Here is a 20626-nt window from a genome sequence, read left to right as displayed (position 1 = left end):
ATGCAAACTCCACACAGAAAGGCCCTTTCGCCAACCCCGCCTCGGGTATGGGCACTGATGACGCGGAGGAGAGGACACGCCCCCCCCAGCGCCCACAGCGACCCCAGCGGGAATCGAACCCAGGACCTTCTAGCTGTGAGGCGACAGCACTACATCTGCACCGTTGTTGACCCCAGCAGTTACTTTCTTTACCTGTGTGCTAACGTCTGCGCCGTTGTTGACCAGCAGCTCCAGACACAGGGCTCCGTTGGTGGAGATGGCGGCCAGGTGCACCGGCGTGTAGCCCTGCCCGTTGGCCTGGCTGACGTTGGCACCGCGGTTCACCAGCTCACAGGCCACGGCGTCCTGGCCCGTGTAGCACGCCATGTGCAGCGCCGTGTTCCCATAGCCGTTGGGCTCGTCGATCTGCAACGGGGGGGGGCACAGGAGGACCATGGATTTAAAACACATTAAGACCTGGAGCGCATCTGTGTCACTGTAGCTTTTAACCACATGAAACGTTATTTTATACTTTAGCTATTGAAAAATAGCAGATACACAAGCTCATCATAGCGTGGCACCGAGTGAACAGGACTGGAGGAGTCACTTCACAGCAGAACAGAGAAGATCTCAAGGCACATTTTAAACTCACTTTAAACCACACCATAAAAACAACCCTACTGGCCTGGGCCGTGGCTCAGCGGTCCAGGCACCTTGGCTGGTAATCCAGTCTAGCAGTGTGCCGCGGGTTCGACTCCCGATCCTGACGGCCTTTACTGCATGTCACCCCCCCATCTCTCTCCCCATTTCCTGTCAGCCTACTGTCTGTCCCTCCATAAAATATATAAAATAAAGGCGAAAGCCACAAAAAAAAAAACATTAAAAAAAAACAACCCTACTATATTATTTTATAAAACGAAAGCTGATCATATACTCAGTGTTGCCAGATCTTATCAAAGCACATGTTGGAACTCTCAGGTAGTCCTCGACTTTATTAAGTGTCCAGCATGTGCACTGAACTTTCCACTAAGTGCGGTACAATGACCTATATTTGTTGTCTCCACCAGGCCGAAGGCATGGGGAGAGAGTATGTTTTGCACTCCGTCCGTGTGTGTGTGTGTCCGTGTTTGTCCGTCCTTCCGTCCGTCTGTTACCAGCTAATCTCCGGCACCGTTAACCTGGTCGATGCCCCACATTTTCCAGAATGGCCTGTTATAGCGCCACCATGAGGCAGCTTTTCAAATGTTTTACCTAAAACTGCACCGATCTGCGTGAAACGTTGCATGCACACTCCCTAGAGGCCAAGGACAAACCGTTGACCTGCATTTTCCGCATCTGCCTTTTATAGCGCCACCAGGAGGCCGACTTTTGTAAAACACATATTTTGATTTTACTCCTCCAGATTCTGTCCAAAAATCTCACAAATCGTTACACACTATCTCTATGGTCATGTGCTCAAGTCGGATCTGTCCGATATTTCATATTCCATCCTAATTGGCTATAATTAGCTTTCACAGTTTGCAAGATTGCCCCGTTTTGAACAAAAGCCTCAAATCATGAACGCAGCATGCAATTTACGTGAAATCTTTCACACATTTTCTTACTAGGCTGAGGAATATATCCCACCCTTTTCACATTGGCCTGTTATAGCGCCACCAACAGGTTGATTTTTGCAAAACACATTTTTGGAACAAAATGCCTCAAAAACATGTTTATATTAATCCTAAACATTTTTGCCAAACATCTCACACAGTCCTATCCTCCTGGTGGAGACCTGTGCCCAGAAGGGCACTTTTTCTAGTTTCCACTATTCTTCCACTGTGTGGGCGTGTGTGTGTGTGTGTGTGTGTGTGTGTGTGTGTGTGTGTGTGTGTGAGAGCTATGGGTTCATTTGGTTCCATTTGTATATTCTCAGAGTTCATGTTACTGTGGTCTCATGCATATCACACTGAGGGTCCTAGAAATTCAAAGTGCGTGCGTGCGTGCGTGGCGTGCGTGCGTGCGTGCGTGCGTGCGTGCGTGCGTGCCTGCGTGCGTGCGTGCGAGCGAGCGTTTAACATTTTGAATAGCTGTGTTTTTACTGAATGTAGCCTAAAGTACAAGGTAAAATCATTAGGATAGCAGAATCTACATGATCTTAGACTAACCTTTCCAAGTTACTTGTATGTTACCTTTATTGCTTATAATTGTTATCTTTCATTCTTTTCTTTTCTTCTTCTCCCCCCCCCTAATAAAGTTGTCCTTTTATATGTTCCCTCCCCTGGCCCACCGCACACAGATGTTTTAACCCATTTTGACCTGAGATCAGATTCTAAAAATGTCTTCTACATCCTGACAGTTTTCTGAAAAAGCTATGTTTCTATGTCAGTCGTTATTGAATATATATTCAAAGATTTGTGCCGCATTTTTAAGATTTTTCAAAAATAGCAGACCTACAAGCTCGTAGCGCGCCACTCGGTGGCGAGCTACGGGAACCCCTTTTGGTGTTTTAACTAAGCATTATGTTATACTTTAGCTATTGAAAAATAGCAGATCTACAAGCTCATAGCGCGCCACCGAGTGGCGCGCTACGAGCTTGTAGGTCTGCTATTTTTGAAAAATCTTAAAAATGCGGCACAAATCTTTGAATATATATTCTTTCAGAGCGAACGTTTTTTTTATTTCGACGTCAGGCCTAAATGGGTTAAACATTCGCATCCACTCTTTTCAGAACCAGGATATGCAACGTTGCCAGATCTTATCGAAGCACATGTTGTAGTTCTCAGGTGGGTCCTTGACACCATTAGTCCAGTACACTAACTTTCCACTGGGCACGGTGACGTGTCGTGTCTAGTGCTGGTGGACGAGCAGGGAGAGGATATAACACGGTGACGTGTCTAGTGTCTAGTGCTGGTGGACGAGCAGGGAGAGGATATAACATGGTGACGTGTCTAGTGTCTAGTGTCTAGTGCTGGTGGACGAGCAGGGAGAGGATATAACACGGTGACGTGTCGTGTCTAGTGCTGGTGGACGAGCAGGGAGAGGATATAACACGGTGACGTGTCTAGTGTCTAGTGCTGGTGGACGAGCAGGGAGAGGATATAACATGGTGACGTGTCTAGTGTCTAGTGCTGGTGGACGAGCAGGGAGAGGATATAACATGGTGACGTGTCTAGTGTCTAGTGCTGGTGGACGAGCAGGGAGAGGATATAACACGGTGACGTGTCTAGTGTCTAGTGCTGGTGGACGAGCAGGGAGAGGATATAACACGGTGACGTGTCTAGTGTCTAGTGCTGGTGGACGAGCAGGGAGAGGATATAACACGGTGACGTGTCTAGTGTCTAGTGCTGGTGGACGAGCAGGGAGAGGATATAACATGGTGACGTGTCTAGTGTCTAGTGCTGGTGGACGAGCAGGGAGAGGATATAACACGGTGACGTGTCTAGTGTCTAGTGCTGGTGGACGAGCAGGGAGAGGATATAACATGGTGACGTGTCTAGTGTCTAGTGCTGGTGGACGAGCAGGGAGAGGATATAACACGGTGACGTGTCTAGTGTCTAGTGCTGGTGGACGAGCAGGGAGAGGATATAACACGGTGACGTGTCTAGTGTCTAGTGCTGGTGGACGAGCAGGGAGAGGATATAACACGGTGACGTGTCTAGTGTCTAGTGCTGGTGGACGAGCAGGGAGAGGATATAACACGGTGACGTGTCTAGGGTCTAGTGCTGGTGGACGAGCAGGGAGAGGATATAACACGGTGACGTGTCTAGGGTCTAGTGCTGGTGGACGAGCAGGGAGAGGATATAACACGGTGACGTGTCTAGGGTCTAGTGCTGGTGGACGAGCAGGGAGAGGATATAACACGGTGACGTGTCTAGTGTCTAGTGTCTAGTGCTGGTGGACGAGCAGGGAGAGGATATAACACGGTGACGTGTCTAGTGTCTAGTGTCTAGTGTCTAGTGCTGGTGGACGAGCAGGGAGAGGATATAACACGGTGACGTGTCTAGTGTCTAGTGTCTAGTGCTGGTGGACGAGCAGGGAGAGGATATAACACGGTGACGTGTCTAGGGTCTAGTGTCTAGTGCTGGTGGACGAGCAGGGAGAGGATATAACACGGTGACGTGTCTAGGGTCTAGTGCTGGTGGACGAGCAGGGAGAGGATATAACACGGTGACGTGTCTAGGGTCTAGTGTCTAGTGCTGGTGGACGAGCAGGGAGAGGATATAAAAAGCAGCTGCACGATATCACATAGTGACTATCTGCTTCAGGATGAAAGGCTGTGTGGCTTTGCTTGTTTTACTGTCCTGTCTGTCTGGGGCTCCGGGGCAGAACGGACCGCTCAACGACAGAGATAGCGATGACCACCTATGGGGGGAGCTGAAAGAACTGAGAGACATGGTGGTGGTGCAACAAGAGAAGATGAGGAACATGGAGAGCAGGGTCTGCATGGTCACAATGGAGCTGGAAGAAGTTGTAAATAACCTGACTCCGCCAGATGGGGCAGCAGAGAGTACACTGGGTTCCCCCCAGTGTACTCTCTGCTGCCCCATCTGGCGGAGTCAGGTTAAGTTGTAAAGGTATACAGGCTGGAATGTGTTAAAAAAAATTCATAGTTTAACATAATGTTTCTCTGTGATCTTTTTCAGTAATGGCTGCCAAACTGAGTGCCAGTGAGGATGTTGAAGGCCTCCAAACCAGACTCAGCACCAGTGAGGCCCATGTTGAAGGCCTCCAAACCAGACTCAACACCAGTGAAGGCCAAGTTGAAGTTCTCCAGACCAGACTTAGTGCCAGTGAGAGTCAAGTTGAAGGTTGATCCCTATATATAATCCATAATGGAAAGCTTACACACTCAACACTGAAACTGCATTTACTGTATGACTGACGTCATGCTGATGTACTTTATTTCAGCTCATCTTGCTCAGCTGACCACCATGGAAACCAGGCTGACTGCTGCTGAAAGCCAAGTGCACCAACTGTGGAGTAAGTATGCTTTGTCCCATTTAGGCCTGACCTCGAAATTTAAAAAAAACAATCTAAATCCTTCAGTTTTTCCTGAAATAAATATTTTCACAATTTTTCAAAATTCATTTTTGAGTGGTGCAAACCACTCCAACAACCAGCTTTGTTTGTATCCGTGTTTGTGTGTACCTGTACGTGGGGCCCAAAAGAATGAGCATGGTTACTATGGTCACTGACATTACGTCAGACCTCAGCTGATCAGGCTAGATAAGACCTTGCACCACTCAGTTCACACAGGTGTGATTTTCTTCCCTCATTTAGCTATTGAAAAATAGCAGATCTACAAGCTCATAGCGCGCCACTCGGTGGCGCGCTATGAGCTTGTAGGTCTGCTATTTTTCAATAGCTAAATTATAACAATGTTTAAAACACCAAAAGGGGTTCCCGTCCAAAATGGGTTATAATATATACTATTACTAACATCTATCTATGAATGCACCAGGTCTCTCTGTACGTCTCTGTGTACAGTACGGCCGTATATACGTCTGTAATCCACGTAACTCGAGAACCGTTCGCCTGCACGCTGTTATTATTATTTCAAACAATTTGACAATGCTCCTTCCTTGACAGACAAACCAAAGGTGGCCTTCGCTGTTGGTTTGGGTAGCGGACAAATTGGACCGTTTGGTTCCGAAACCACTCTGGTCTACAAGAGAGTCAACAGTAACGTTGGCAACGCCTACAATCCATCTACAGGTAGGTGGTGTTTAAACTACAATCCATCTACAGGTGATTAAACTTACAGATTAACACTCACCAATTAATTACCAGTGGTGTACAAAGTACTCAAAAGGTTTTTACTTCAGACCTGAGATCAGATTCTAAAAATGTCTTCTACATCCTGACAGTTTTCTGAAAAAGCTATGTTTCCATGTCAGTCGCTCTTCGATTTTTCAAAAATAGCAGCCCTACAAGCTCGTAGCGCGCCACTCGGTGTCGCGCTATGAGCTTGTAGATCTGCTATTTTTCAATAGCTAAAGCATAACATAATGCTAACACCAAAAGGGGTTCCCGCCCAAAATGGGTTAAGTAAAAGTATCAATTCTGCAATATAGAACTACTCTGTTACAAGTAAAAGCCCAGAATAAGAAGAATTCAAAATGTACTTGAGTAAAAGTACAAATGCACTTAAAGTACTAAAAATAAAAGTACTCATTATGCAGAATATGTGCCATTTAAAGGTTTCAAGTGTATAAAAAGCTTGTAGATCAGCTATTTTCAAATGGCTAAAATGTATAAGGCTGATGTTTTGTAATAATAAGTGAAATATTTGGATCAGAGATTTAATTAGTGTAGTAGAAGTAAAAGTATTGGATATTGAAAATACTCAAGTAAACTACACATACTCAAGTAAACTACAAATACTCTACTAACATTTTTACTTAAGTACAGTCACCACTTTTCAACTTCTTCACATAATTGGTCCTCATTAATGTTCATGATAAAAATAGTAAACACCATCCTTGGGATTGTGGGTGGGGGGAGGGTGGGATAGGGGATTGAGTTTTATTTTTATATTTTATTTTAAGGAATAGAAAGGAATAGAAAAGCCTGCGGTTTCTATTAGTTATTATAGCTTGGATTCCCCATCGGTGATGTCACTGGTAGACGGTTTTCTGAACTGCCCACATCCCTCCCATCATGACACAGAGTATAGAAAGAAAAGGTGCCATTTTATCATGAACATTAGTGAGGACCAATTATACGAAGATAGGTTGAAAAGTGGTGAAGCGGTCACCACTTTTCCAACCTTTAAAGGTATATTCAGTGATTTGACTTAATTCAAATATCACTTATTTTTTCTTTTTTTCTGGATAATCCTCCCTACTATAGAGTGTGCTGACCATAAGGAGTTCCTCCCTGTCCCCAGTGAGCCCCTGGGGTCAAAAAACCCTAGTTTCAGTTTTGGTGGCGGGTGGCAAAACCTTCATCCAATCAGGATGAGTGGGGCCTTCCTCCAATCATGATCGAGTGGGGGCGGGCCTTGGTGCACATGCTGTTGGCCTGTTGCACTTCCCCCCACTGTAGAGCGTGCATGTGCACATTTTGTTACCGGGGCGGACTGGGTGGTTTTCCAAATCACCCAAATCACTGAATGCTCCTTTAATTGAATGTGTTCTCTCATGTCTCTGCAGGGGTCTTCTCTGCGCCGGTCAAAGGACTCTATCACTTCACATTTGCTGTGACTAACGCTGGGCCAAAAGGGATTTTCTGCGTCCGCATCTATAAGAATGAGCAGAGCATCTTAGCTAACTGTGGAACCAATTCTCATGAAGGTCATGAGCAGCTGTGTAATGGAATGATGGTGGAGCTGGAGGAGGGGGACAGGGTTTACATGAGGTTACCTGCAGGGCATACGCTCTTTGATAACACAGACAACCACAGTGTGTTCAGTGGTGTCCTGGTCTATGCTATGTAACACTAGGTGCGTTTCCATAAAGCCGTTTTTATGCGCATTAAGGCTCTTGCGCAAAATCTCCTGGATGGAAACACATCAATATGCGAATAAGTCTCCATTTTTCGCAAAAACACTTTTTCGCTTGGAGGTTGCGGATTTAGGCTTTTTCGAAAAAAGGGAAATGCGCAAATAGTGTATGGAAACACTTGCGGAAAAGGTTTTTAATTAGAAAGCATTGAACTCGCATTATATCGCTTTTGAACAGTTGGAAAATAAAATAAAAAACGATGGGGAGGCAGTGGAGTGAGAGGGAGAGAATAAGGTCCCAATTTAGGCTACTACTACCCGACCCGTCCGATTAATAATTGTGTAGTGTGTTCAAAGATCCCTTATGAAGTCTGAATCCTCCCGAGTTGATCGGGGCGATCCGATCATTTTGATATCTGGATCGCTACTGTATGGATGCAAGACACACACACACACACACACACACACACGTGGACTACGAGTAGCGTAGTAGACTAAACTTTTATATATAGCTGCCGGGTCCCTGCAGGCTATTCGATTTCGATCCATGCATACGCTTCATCTATTCTTATATATTTATATTAATTGCATAAGATAAGCAACCTAAACGTGTAGGCTATAGGCTATATAGCCGATGAAACAAGTTATCCACAACTGTTTGCAGCTGCAATCCATTTACAGTATAAACGACCAGTATGCTCCAATCGAGTCCCGCGACATATAGGCTACATGTGCCCCGAATATATTAAGACAAGCATTACACAACAAATCTAATTTAACCGTATTTTATATTTCAACTCTTCGGAAATCGATGATTCACAACATGTTGCAATGGATGCAATACGTTGTGAGCTGTTGATCCACTATTTTCAAGATGATTTTGTTTTTTCCTGAAAGTTTAAATTCTGTTGAAACATTTGAACAATACAAATCTTCTCTCGTGGGGTCTATGGCAGTGGTTCCCAAAGTGGGGTCCGGGGACCCCCAGGGGTACCTGAGGGAGTTCCAGGGGGTCCCCAGCTAAATGATAGTTGGATGGACCATTATGGGTCTGTAACCCGTTAGGGTCCATTTGGTTCCATTTGTACAGTCTCATAGTTAAATTAACAGTGGTTTTACAATATAAATTGGGGTACCAGAGGTAGAAATGCCATTAAATCGGGGGTCTGTAGCCTAATGCGTGTGAAAATCGCTGCTAGAGCCGTAAAAATCTTCCCTTATCGGGGTCACTGGTACATGTTTTCAAATGGGGGGTCCGTGGCCTAATACATGTTGATTTGGGGGTCCTTGACCCGAAGAAGTTTGGGAACCACTGGTCTATGGCAGAGACAGGGGTCCACAGACAAGGGGGGTCCTTGACATGAACATGTTTGAGTTAGCATTATGTTAAAGAGCCCTCATAATGCTCATATTCATCCTGTCAATAAACGCATTGAAAAGCATTGTTGTCTATTGTAGGGGTTCTCAACCTTTTTGGCCGGGGACCCCCGGAAATGCTTTGGCAATGTCTCGGGACCCCCGCCCCGCCCCCTCCCGACCCCCAATATAAATTGACTGCTACAATAACCTTAATAATAGAGACAATACACCATAAATAAATACTGAAACCAGATATAATCATTAGGGAAGGTGTATGCATGTACTATGTGTACTATATGTAAACTCTTCATTTCCACTTTCCAGCCATTCAGTTGAAAACAAAAAAAAACTCTTTTTTTTTTTCTTTTTTTTTCAATAATTTGGGGACCCCCCAAAATAATTTGGCGACCCCCCGAGGGGTCGCGACCCACGGGTTGAGAACCCCTGGTCTATTGTATGTTTTACTGATTAATATTAAGACTAAATGTATTAAGTATTAACCCATTTAGGCCTGATCTCAACATTTAAAAAAAAACTTCTAAATCCTCCAGTTTTCTGAAATAAATATTTTCACGATTTTTCAAAAATAGCAGACCTACAAGCTCATAGCGCGCCACCGAGTGGCGCGCTATGAGCTTGTAGATCTGCTATTTTCCAATAGCTAAATTATAACATAATGTTTAAAACACCAAAAGGGGTTCACGCACAAAATGGGTTAAAGAGTTAAGAGCCTCCATAATGCTCATATTCACCCTGTCAATAAACACATTGAAAAGCATTGTTGTCTGTTGTATGTTTTACTGATTAATATTAAGACTGTGAAAAATGAAATAAGTGTATTACAAGATGTATTTATATCGTCAGATGACGCCTCACAATGGCCGAGTTGTGCGGCCCAGAGGGCATGCGCTGCACTCCTGTTCAAGCTACACATGTATCTGAGAAACCCAGCCTAAACAAACATAGACTTGGCTGTGGCTGTGAAGGACTTGCAGCATAACTACCCTAAAAAAACATGTCACTGTGTACGTGAAGACATTGTGTTAAAAGAAAAGAAAAATAGCTGCAAGCAGCCAGTGTTGTTTTCGTCGACTAAAACTAAAACGAAAAATGTTCGTCGACTACCTTTTTTCACTGACGAAAACTAAATGGAAACTAAATGAAAACTAACCTATGATGACTAAAACTAAGACTAAATATACTGACAATTTCGTCAACAAATAAAAACTAGACTAAAATGTTAGGAAGGGACTAGTGGACAAGAGATCCAGTATGAGTAATTTTACACTTGGTTGCATGCTGAAAATAGCAGATCTACAAGCGACGCGTTGTGAGCTTGTAGATCGGCTATTTTCAGCCAGTGTAAAAACAGTCATTACGACAGCATCAAAATACATTTTAGTCGACTAAATCAACTGTAGATTTAGTCGACTAAAATCTTATTACATTTAGTCGACTAAAACTAGACTAACACTAAAACATTCCAGGTGACTAAAATGTGACTAAAACTAAATGAAAGCCATTCAAGAGACTATGACTAAAACTAAAATAGAAATTTGCTGCCAAAAACAACACTGCAAGCAGCGCAAGCGATAAGAGGGGCCAAGGAATGCAGCAATAAGAAAAAGACTATATGCAATATGCACAATGGGTGTTTGGGGTACGAACAGCTGCAATACCGCTGGGTGACCTAAAGTGGCCACTGTTGAGCAGTGACATTCACACCGAGCACCATAACTATAACTGCAGCCAGCCAGCGGTGTTGTTGAGCAGCGTGCACCGCTCAGTTCACACGGGTGTGATTTTTCTCATTTCTCATCTAATTGTGGTATTGTGGTCGGCGTGTATGGTAGGCGTGGTAATAACCGGCTGATGATGTTGACGTAATTAACCCATTTAGGCCTGACCTCAAAATTAAAAAAAAATCTTCTAAATCCTAAATATATAAATATTTTCACTATTTTTCAAAAATAGCAGACCTACAAGCTCATAGCGCGCCACTCGGTGGCGCGCTATGAGCTTGTAGATCTGCTATTTTTCAATGGCTAAATAGCTAATTTATTATAACTAGTCCTTACCCGTTCTGATATATTTCAACTTGTATAATATATTTGTGTGTGTTTTTGTAATGAATAAAAACAGCAGTATAACATGAAAGTATTCTTACAAATGCATGGTAGGGAAACGTTTTCATATGGAAAGGACCGCAACATTTACACTTATTAGCCCAAAGAACCCCTATTTGAAAAGTATCAAGGACCCCCAGTTTGACATGCACCACAGAAAGTATGGACAGTCGCACAGGTACTCCCAGATATATTTGGTAAGTCGCACAGATCCAATTGCAGGTGCATTTGCGTCCAAAATGGTGTCAATGTTGAGCTTTGGCTTGAGAGAACTTGCAACCTGTGATGTTGTGAGCTTGTAGATTAGCCGTTTTCGCCGGAGCGTGCGCTGTAGCCACTTCACGCTGAGTGTGTGTGTGTGTGTGTGTGTGTGTTGGGGGGGGTGGGAGAGGGAAGACAGTTGTATCTTGTGTTGTGTTTAGCCGCACGAACTGAAGACGGTTGCATCCCCACTCAAAATGTGCACTTGGCCAGGCGTACACACACGCACGCTACACAGAAAATGTGCGCTTGTCCACGTGTGCACACACACACAGTACACACGCGTTGACACACACACACACACACACACACACACACACACACACACACAAGTGTTAAGAACATTGTACAGCCTTCTGCAGCAAGATATACAGTGCTGTTGGCGAGTGTTTAGTTTGGGTGGGAAATAGTTCTCAATGTAACCATTCACGAGGTCTGCGGACTATCGTGAGAAACCACGTCATGATTCCTGGACAGAGATGTTACTGTTGAGTCTATTTTTAAAACCAAACACAAACAATGAACTCTGTTGTCCTTTGGGGTGACGGCAGATATTTGCATGTGCAACGCATGGCAGAGAGAGATCACACTCTCAATCTACAGTAACACAGAGAAAATACATGGTGAACTGAACACACAGGACCACAATGGAAACGTGTGTTATCCTTTTAGCATTATTGTATAATTTTAATAACTGTACCTCTGTACTTTTTTACAAAACTGTAAATAAAATATTCAATCAGCTGACACATCAATATGCAGACATCTCCAATCGGCCTGCAGGCTACTCAAGACAATGTTCCATCTATATACTGAATCATAGCACACTCTGTATTGGAAATGATTATTTGCATACTATATTAAAGCCATTGATTAAATTGAATGTAATGTCTAAAACTGTGTGGAAACTATTTAGATTTAAAAAAAATAATAATAACAATATCAGAATTAAAAAATACTTTTGGGGCGGTCCTTCATATTGGAATGGTGATTTGTTTCCAAAGCAATGGGTGTAGGACGGTTTGTCTGTGGCCGTTTTCTCCGTCTTTACCACTACACTGCATTTAACCCATTTTGGGCGGGAATATACTTTAGCTATTGAAAAATAGCAGATCTACAAGCTCATAGCGCGGCACGAGTGCCGCGCTACGAGCTTGTAGGTCTGCTATTTTTGAAAAACCGTGAAAATGTGGCACCAATCTTTGAATATATATATATTCTTTCAGAGTGAACGTTTTTAACTCAAATCGTTGCTTCTGGGGGGGTCCCTGGAATAACATATTTTCAGATGGGGGTCGGTGGCCAATTACATATCATTTATGGGGTCCTTGACATGAAATATTGAGCACCACTGATGCAGAAACATGAGGTATTTCAGAAAACTGTCTGAAAACTGTCTGAAGACTTTTTTTTTTAAATTCGACGTCAGGCCTAAATGGGTTAAAATGTCACCGGTCATATTGGTAGGGGGAGAGCTTCGTTCGTCTAGCTCAGTGTTTTTTTCAACCTTTTTCAGATCAAGGCCCATGATTTATTCGTATTTTGTTATTGTTGAATACGATTTTGTCCACAATTCCATGCTGTATTGATGTTGGTACCATAGAGAGATATAACAGGCAAACTTTGATCAAAATAACAATTATTTATTTTTTACATTATCTAGCCTAATTGTGCAGATGTTTAACAATCATTTAACTCTTGAGAGCGTAAAATGAAACGGTTTCATTTTATGCTCTCAATAGTTAACCCATTTTGGGCGGGAACCCCTTTTGGTGTTAGCATTAGGTTATGCTTTAGCTATTGAAAAATAGCAGATCTACAAGCTCATAGCGCGCCGCGCTACGAAATGAAATGAAATGAAATGAAATGAAATGATTACTATATTTACCCAGGGTATCTGGGCTAAGCTCAAGAACTTGTTTCCAGCCAGGCCCTGCTCATAGAACACATTTCATCGTAGTGGTTCAATGCCTTGTTCAAGGGCACTTCAGCGGTGGTAATTTTAACGTGTCGGACCGCTGATTCGAACTGGCGACCTTCCGGTATCAAGACCGCTCTGCAATCCGTTCGGCCGAGCTTGTAGGTCTGCTATTTTTGAAAAATCGAAGAACGACTGACATAGAAACATAGCTTTTTCAGAAAACTGTCAGGATAGAAGACCTTTTTAGAATCTGATCTCAGGTCAAAATGGGTTAAAGATCTAATAAGGGTCCATTTGGTTACCGCGACTATCCATCGTTTAGCTGGGGACCACCTGGAACCCCCCTCAAGGACCACTGGTGGTCCCCGGACCACTGGTTGAGAACCACTGGTCTAGCTATGCAAGACTAGCCCATTCTGGGCGGGAACCCCTTTTGATGTTAGCATTATGTTATGCTTTAGCTATTGAAAAATATCAGATCTACAAGCTCATAGCGCGCCACCGAGTAGCGCGCTACGAGCTTGTAGGTCTGCTATTTTAGAAAAAAAACTGTCAGGATGTAGAAGACATTTTTAGAATCTGATCTCAGGTCAAAATGGGTTAAAGTAGGGAGAAGTAGGTGAGCAGGCCACTTTACCTCGACCCCCAGCTTCAGGAGATACTTGACGGCTTCCAACTCGCCACTGGCGGCCGCGGCGTGGAGGGCAGTGTACCCATGTTTGTCCTTGACCATCACATCAGCACCGTGAGACACTAGCAGCTTCATGACATCCACGTGTCCTGAGGAGAGATGTGTGTGCATAGCAACATTAGTGAGACACTAGCAGCTTCATGACATCTACGTGTCCTGAGGAGAGATGTGTAAGTAAGTAAGTAAAGTTTATTTATAGAGCACCTTTCACAGACAATAAGCCTATCTCACAGAATTTCCCCGCCCCCTTAATACGCCCCCTTTCGGGGTTAGTGGTGATAGCGTGACGTCACTCCATAGACGCTACATGTTAACAGAGGTAATTTAAGAAGTCTACAACTTTTGTTTTCTCAAGGTAAGGTTTGTTCTATCTGTTCGAGCTGATTTACCATCTTGTTTGCTTCATAATAATATTGGTCTGTCACATTTTTACATTAGAAAATGTACTTAGATTCTCCAGAGAAAAAAACGTGTAAATGCTAATGTTAAATGACACCACTATTTACCGGAAGTGGGCGTGGAAAGCGGGCTGTGAGATAGGCCTATTACAGTCACAAAGTGCTTTAACAACAATACAATTAAAACAAGTCAATAGTCAATAAAACAAGTCAAGAACTAAATCACTAATAAAGTAAGACAATATAGACAAAATGGAGTTAAAATAAAGCAATCAACATTTAACATTTAACCAGGCCGGCTATGTAAAGGCCTGTTTAAAAAGGTGAGTATTCAACAGTCCTTTAAAAATGTCCACAGAATCCACAGTTCTTAGGTGGAGGGGGGGAGCTCATTCCATAGCCTAGGGGGCAAAACTCTGAGGAACAACCAGCAAAGCCTGGGATGTGGATCTCAGTGACCTTCTGGGCACATACGGTTGGAGCAGGTCAGAGAGATGTGTGTGCATAGTAAGATTAGTGGAGGCCTCGTTCATATTCTTGGAAACATTTATTTTGAACTATTCATACAAATGCAAGAAAACATAGCAAACAGCAGGAACAACCTTTTGCCATTACAGGTTTAACCAAGGGGCCAGTGAGGCTATTCAACGTTGAAGGTCTGGGCCCTAGTGGTAGGAGGAGGGACTACAGGCGGACCCGTGGATTCATGACCGGGAAACCCCGTGCAGCTGGGCTTTAACATTGAGCGCTCGGTTGCATACGTCACCCCGGACCTCAAATTTGAGGTCCGGAGGAGGTACTTCCGGCAGTCTTCCGGGTGCTTCAAAACGCCACTGAGCAACTTCATCGAAATGAATAGCTTGGGGGCGGGGCTAGTGCTCCAGTTCGGTCTCTATCCTTTATATACTCTATGGGTTTAACCCATTAAAACCAGGAAATTGTCTGTGTCACCTTAGATTTTAACCACTTGAACCATTATTTTATTCTTTGGCTATTCAAGATAGCAGATGTACAAACTCATAGTGGACTTTGTGCTGCGCTATGAGCTTGTAGATGAACAGGTTTCAGCACCACTGGTACCGCGTTTTTCAGGAAACTGTTATAATGAATGAATTGCATTTTTATAGCGCTTTTCCAAGTGCTCAAAGCACTTTACAATGGTTCATTCATTCATACATTTGGGAGGTGAAGCGGCGAACAGTCGACGCCAGCGTCCTCACTTCCCACATTCACACACCGACGGTGGCGAGCTCACACCGACCGACTCATTGGGTTCAGTGTCTTGCCCAAGGACACTTCGACATGTGGACAGGAAAAGCCGGGATTCGAACCGCCGACCCACGGATCATTGGACGACCTGCTCTACCTCCTGAGCCACAGCCGCCCCTGTTTAGAAGGCAGTGTGAAAGTGACCAGATATATATAACCTACAATAAGCAACTAGTCGACTAGTTTACTAGTCGACTAGTAAATCCACTAGTCGACCTTGTTGGTACTAGTTGACTAGTTGATAAGAAAAAAAATATATATATTTTTTTTATTTTTCCCCGATTTTGTAGGCCCCAAAATCAGGTAGATTATAGTTATAGTCAACATGTACACAGTTTTTCAATGTACAAATATTTATTTCCAAAAAAAAAAAAAGTTTATTTTTTTATTATTATTTTATTTTTTTACATAATAGGTAGTTAAGTCGACTAGTCGACTAATAAACTAGGCAACTAGTCAACTAGTAAAATGACTAGAAGTGAATGCAATAACCTACAAACTTGTCTCCTACATTGAGTTAGGGTTATTCCATCCAATAAAAAATGTGAACTGTTTATGCAAACGGGGGGGGGGGGGGGTGGTAGCAGCATGTAAGAGATTGTCATTAAGCTATAGAGCGTCGCAGTCACGCCCCCTCGAGAGACCCGGAAAATAATTGCCCGTTAATTTTCCTCAGACTTTTCAAAAAGTATTTATTTAAAGAGGTTTACGCCGCGGACAAAGCCAACTCTTGCCGTGACAAATCATGACAATAAACACAATGTTTTGGGCCAAACAAAGAATTAGAAAGTAGAAAACAACGGCAGGTTACAAGTTACAACACTTTTCTGGTTGTTTTTCTTCTTTGTAATAATTTGTTTGGTCCAAAATATTGTCTTTTAAAATAAATACTTTTTGAAATGTCTATGGGAAAAATGCATTGGGAATTATTTCCTGGGCCTGGCGTCGTCATGAAAGGGGGCGGGACTGCGACGCTCTATAGTCATTAATCCACTTAGGCCTGACGTCGAAATAAAAAAAACGTTTGCTCTGAAAGAATATATATTCAAAGATTTGTGCCGCATTTTTACGATTTTTCAAAAATAGCAGACCTACAAGCTCGTAGCGCGCCACTCGGTGGCGCGCTATGAGCTTGTAGATCTGCTATTTTTCAATAGCTAAAGCATAACATAATGCTTAGTTAAAACACCAAAAGGGGTTCCCGCCCAAAATGGGTTAAGGGTAGCCACTGAGCCACTTCAGGCACTTGTCCTTATGACAAGTGAGTTACCTTATCAAACAGCAGTGAATCACATGTCTAAAAATAAAAACGGCCTCAGTCTGCACATCGTAATGCATGTAACTGCTTCTGTAAGACAGTGTTCAACAACACAGACTGGCAAAACACGTTCTTAAGATGGTATAGAATTTGTTCACCCTTTATTATATTTTATTGTTATCAGATAGAAAGAGCACGATACAAGTTAATGATGTCCTGTAGGGCATTCACTTCTAGTCATTTTTACTAGTTGACTAGTTGCCTAGTTTACTAGTCGACTAGTTGTTTAACTACCTATTATGTAAAAAAATAAATTAAAAAAAAACTTTTTTTTTTTGGAAATAAATATTTGTACATTGAAAAACTGTGTACATGTTGACATGTTGAAAAAAAATATATATATATATATATATTTTTTTCTTATCAACTAGTCAACTAGTACCAACAAGGTCGACTAGTGGATTTACTAGTCGACTAGTAAACTAGTCGACTAGTTGCTTAATGCCCTAATGTCCTGCAGTAGGGTATACTGATCACACACACACCTGTATTGGTTGTGCATTAGTCAGCTTAATGTGTGTACGAGAGTTCTATTTCAAACAAATGGTGTTCATGGAAATGTCTCCCGTCCCGCAAAATACAACAAAACATAAATAAAAACAGAACTTTCACGTCTCACACTGTCTTCCAAATTGTTCAGTTAGCATCACTGTAGCAGTGTTGTTTTTGACAGCACATTTTGATTTTAGTTTTAGTCATAGTCTCTTGAATAGTTTTCATTTAGTTTTAGTCACATTTTAGTCACCTGGAATGTTTTAGTGTTTAGTTAGTTTCAGTCGACTAAATATCATACGATTTTAGTCGACAAAATCTACAGTTGATTTAGTCGACTAAAATGTATTTTGGCGGGCCTTGATGCCGTCTTAACGACTGTTTTTACACTTGCTGAAAATAGCAGATCTACAAGATCGGCTATTTCCAGCATGTAACCAAGTGTAAAATGGCTTATACTGGATCTCTTGTCTACTAGTCCCTTCCTAACATTTTAGTCTAGTTTTTATTTGTTGACGAAATTGACAATATATTTAGTCTTAGTTTTAGTCACCATAGCTTAGTTTTCATTTAGTTTTCGTCAGTGGAAAAAGGTAGTCGACGAACATTTTTCGTCTTAGTTTTAGTCGACAAAATCAACACTGCACTGTAGCCCCTCTACCTACAGTATAGCAGATAGTTCTTCTAGTCTTTGATTTATCATGTCATATAATGTAATATCTAATGTATTACGTAATAATATTATGTAATACATTAGATATAACAAATTTGAAATGATATATGACAAAAATATACTTTTATTGATATTCATATTATGGATCAATAAAGTACATTATGTCATAAAAAATAATATAGTTGGCCTATCAAGTTGACCGTCTAAAAATGTCTTCTACATCCTGACAGTTTTCTGAAAAAGCTATGTTTCTATGTCAGTCGTTATGTCAGTTTTTCAAAAATAGCAGACCTACAAGCTTGTAGCGCGCCACTCGGTGGCGCGCTATGAGCTTGTAGATCTGCTATTTTTCAATAGCTAAAGCATAACATAATGCTAACACCAAAAGGGGTTCCCGCCCAAAATTGAGTTTGTGCTTGAAAAGTACTGTAATTCTGCAAACTGTTAATAAAATATTTCAATCAATCAATCAATCAAACCGTCCCAAGGTGGCATTCATTCCGCGTGATTATGCATTTATAGCATGACACACGGGATAGTAAATACCTGTAGTATTTGGCTTAAAGTATTAAATTACCTACTTAGTACGACACATAGTTACTGCTCTCAGAGAGATGCACGGGGAGTGACAGTGAACAGCTGCTCCCATTTCCTTAAATCCCTGTGGTCTTAATCCATTCTGGGCGGGAACCCCTTTTGGTGTTTTAAGCATTCTGTTATACTTCAGCTAATGGAAAATAGCAGATCTACAAGCTCGTAGCGCGGCAGCTATTTTTGGAAAAGAATCGTGAAAATGTGCCGCAAATCTTTGAATATATATTCTTTCAGAGCGAGCGTTTTTAACTCAAATCTTTGCTTCTTGGGGGGGGGGGGGGGGGGGGTGTGCCTGGAACGACATATTTTCAGATGGGGGGGGGGGGGGGGGGGGGGGGGGGGGGGGGGGGGGGGGGTTGGGGGGGGGGCGGCGGGCCAATTACATTTTTGGGCTCCTTGACATGATAACGTTTGAGAACCACTGACATAGAAACATAGGAAACTGTCAGGATTTAGAAGGCATTTGTAGAATCGTCCTCAGGTCTACATGGGTTAAGTACTGTACACATAATCTACTTGGCAGCATGCATGCCGTGCATTACCGGACGAGACTCTCCAAACAGCAATAAGGCTGGGCTAAAGATAGGAGATCCTGATAAGCCAACTTTGCATCAACATGGCTGTTTGCATTGATGCTGCAATTACTCCCCCCAAAAAATTGCCAAAATGGCAAAATGGTTGGTATTCAGTTGCTTTGAGTTGCTTAGCGGATTGGATGATTGTACTCTCCAACAGTAATAATAAGGAAAAAACAACACACAAGTTACAATGTCTATTATTCAAAAATGTCGTTAGCCCCATAGCATAATTGCCTAAAAGGCCTTGCAAACGGGGCGCGATAAAACGCGCCTATAGTTCATTTGCAATGTTTTTTGCTCGGAGAAGTCGCGGTGCGACAACGCAAGCGTGTTTACGTGAGCGCGGTCCCGTGAATTTGTTGCGCGCGTGCTCGTTACGTGCACACGCCCCCCGCGACTCACCAGACCTGGATTCTGTTTAGCTTTTTTGTTACGCTTGCGTTGTTGCGCCCCTCTTCAACAGACCTGGAGGAGACCTGTCGTTGATCCAGGCCCTCTTCAACAGGCCTGGAGGAGACCTGTGTTGATCCAGACCCTCTTCAACAGGCCTGGAGGAGACCTGTGTTGATCCAGACCCTCTTCAACAGACCTGGAGGAGACCTGTCGTTGATCCAGACCCTCTTCAACAGACCTGGAGGAGACCTGTGTTGATCCAGACTCTCTTCAACAGACCTGGAGGAGACCTGTCGTTGATCCAGACCCTCTTCAACAGACCTGGAGGAGACCTGTGTTGATCCAGACCCTCTTCAACAGACCTGGAGGAGACCTGTGTTGATCCAGACTCTCTTCAACAGACCTGGAGGAGACCTGTGTTGATCCAGACCCTCTTCAACAGACCTGGAGGAGACCTGTGTTGATCCAGACTCTCTTCAACAGACCTGGAGGAGACCTGTGTTGATCCAGACCCTCTTCAACAGACCTGGAGGAGACCTGTGTTGATCCAGACCCTCTTCAACAGACCTGGAGGAGACCTGTGTTGATCCAGACCCTCTTCAACAGACCTGGAGGAGACCTGTGTTGATCCAGACCCTCTTCAACAGACCTGGAGGAGACCTGTGTTGATCCAGACCCTCTTCAACAGACCTGGAGGAGACCTGTCGTTGATCCAGGCAACAACGCCTGCGTTCCTCGCTTCACGTTTGCAAGGCCCTTAAGTCACATTTTTAACGTTTTCAGGAAAGTGACTTAGGCACTCTTGTTACCTGCCTTTATTTATATAGTGCCTAACACTGTTGATTTATACTGTGCCGTCTTGTCTGTATGTCTTATTGCCAATGTTCTCAACCATGTATCAGAATGGTTGTGAATTTCGATAAGTCAAAAAAGGTGACTTAAAAGCACTTTCTTCGTCAATTATGCTACAGTATGAGGCTAACGATATACAGTTGGAGGCCATCGATATTGTCCTTTTCTTTTTGCTGAGGTTTGCGTGATCTGCGCAAAAGGACAGTTAACCCATTTTGGGGCGGGAACCCCTTTTGGCGTTTTAAACATTATGTTATAATTTAGCTATTGAAAAATAGCAGACCTACAAGCTCGTA

The 20626-nt window shown here is 43.0% G+C and overlaps 3 protein-coding genes across 3 annotated transcripts in view; 1 reads left to right on the top strand and 2 right to left on the bottom strand.

Moving 5' to 3' along the window:
* LOC306930335 (E3 ubiquitin-protein ligase TRIM35-like) overlaps positions 1-20626 on the bottom strand; it is a 289920-nt gene that overhangs the window by 252893 nt on the left and 16401 nt on the right. The window lies entirely within an intron of this gene.
* The window catches only part of ankrd52b (ankyrin repeat domain 52b), a gene marked incomplete at its 3' end in the record, with an annotated part of 68563 nt that overhangs the window by 31955 nt on the left and 15982 nt on the right, over positions 1-20626 (bottom strand). Inside the window, exons 7-8 of the mRNA XM_079510790.1 lie at positions 13710-13852; positions 193-405 (exon numbers count right to left, since the gene is read on the bottom strand). Of these exons, the coding sequence (XP_079366916.1) occupies positions 193-405; positions 13710-13852 (356 nt within the window). The remainder of the gene's footprint in view (positions 1-192; positions 406-13709; positions 13853-20626) is intronic.
* LOC306929256 (complement C1q-like protein 2) lies at positions 4665-7399 on the top strand (the record flags this gene model as incomplete). The annotated part of the gene is made up of 4 exons (XM_079509698.1): positions 4665-4769; positions 4870-4941; positions 5551-5676; positions 7116-7399. Exons 2-4 carry the CDS (start codon positions 4893-4895, stop codon positions 7397-7399), a joined length of 459 nt encoding a protein of 152 aa, XP_079365824.1. The 5' UTR covers positions 4665-4769; positions 4870-4892.

This window comes from Electrona antarctica (genome assembly GCF_951216825.1).
Source record: "Electrona antarctica genome assembly, chromosome: 9".
In the NCBI taxonomy this organism is placed as follows: domain Eukaryota; kingdom Metazoa; phylum Chordata; class Actinopteri; order Myctophiformes; family Myctophidae; genus Electrona; species Electrona antarctica.
The sequence above is the reverse complement of the archived record's forward strand: the minus strand, read 5'-3'. Positions and strand labels throughout refer to the sequence as shown.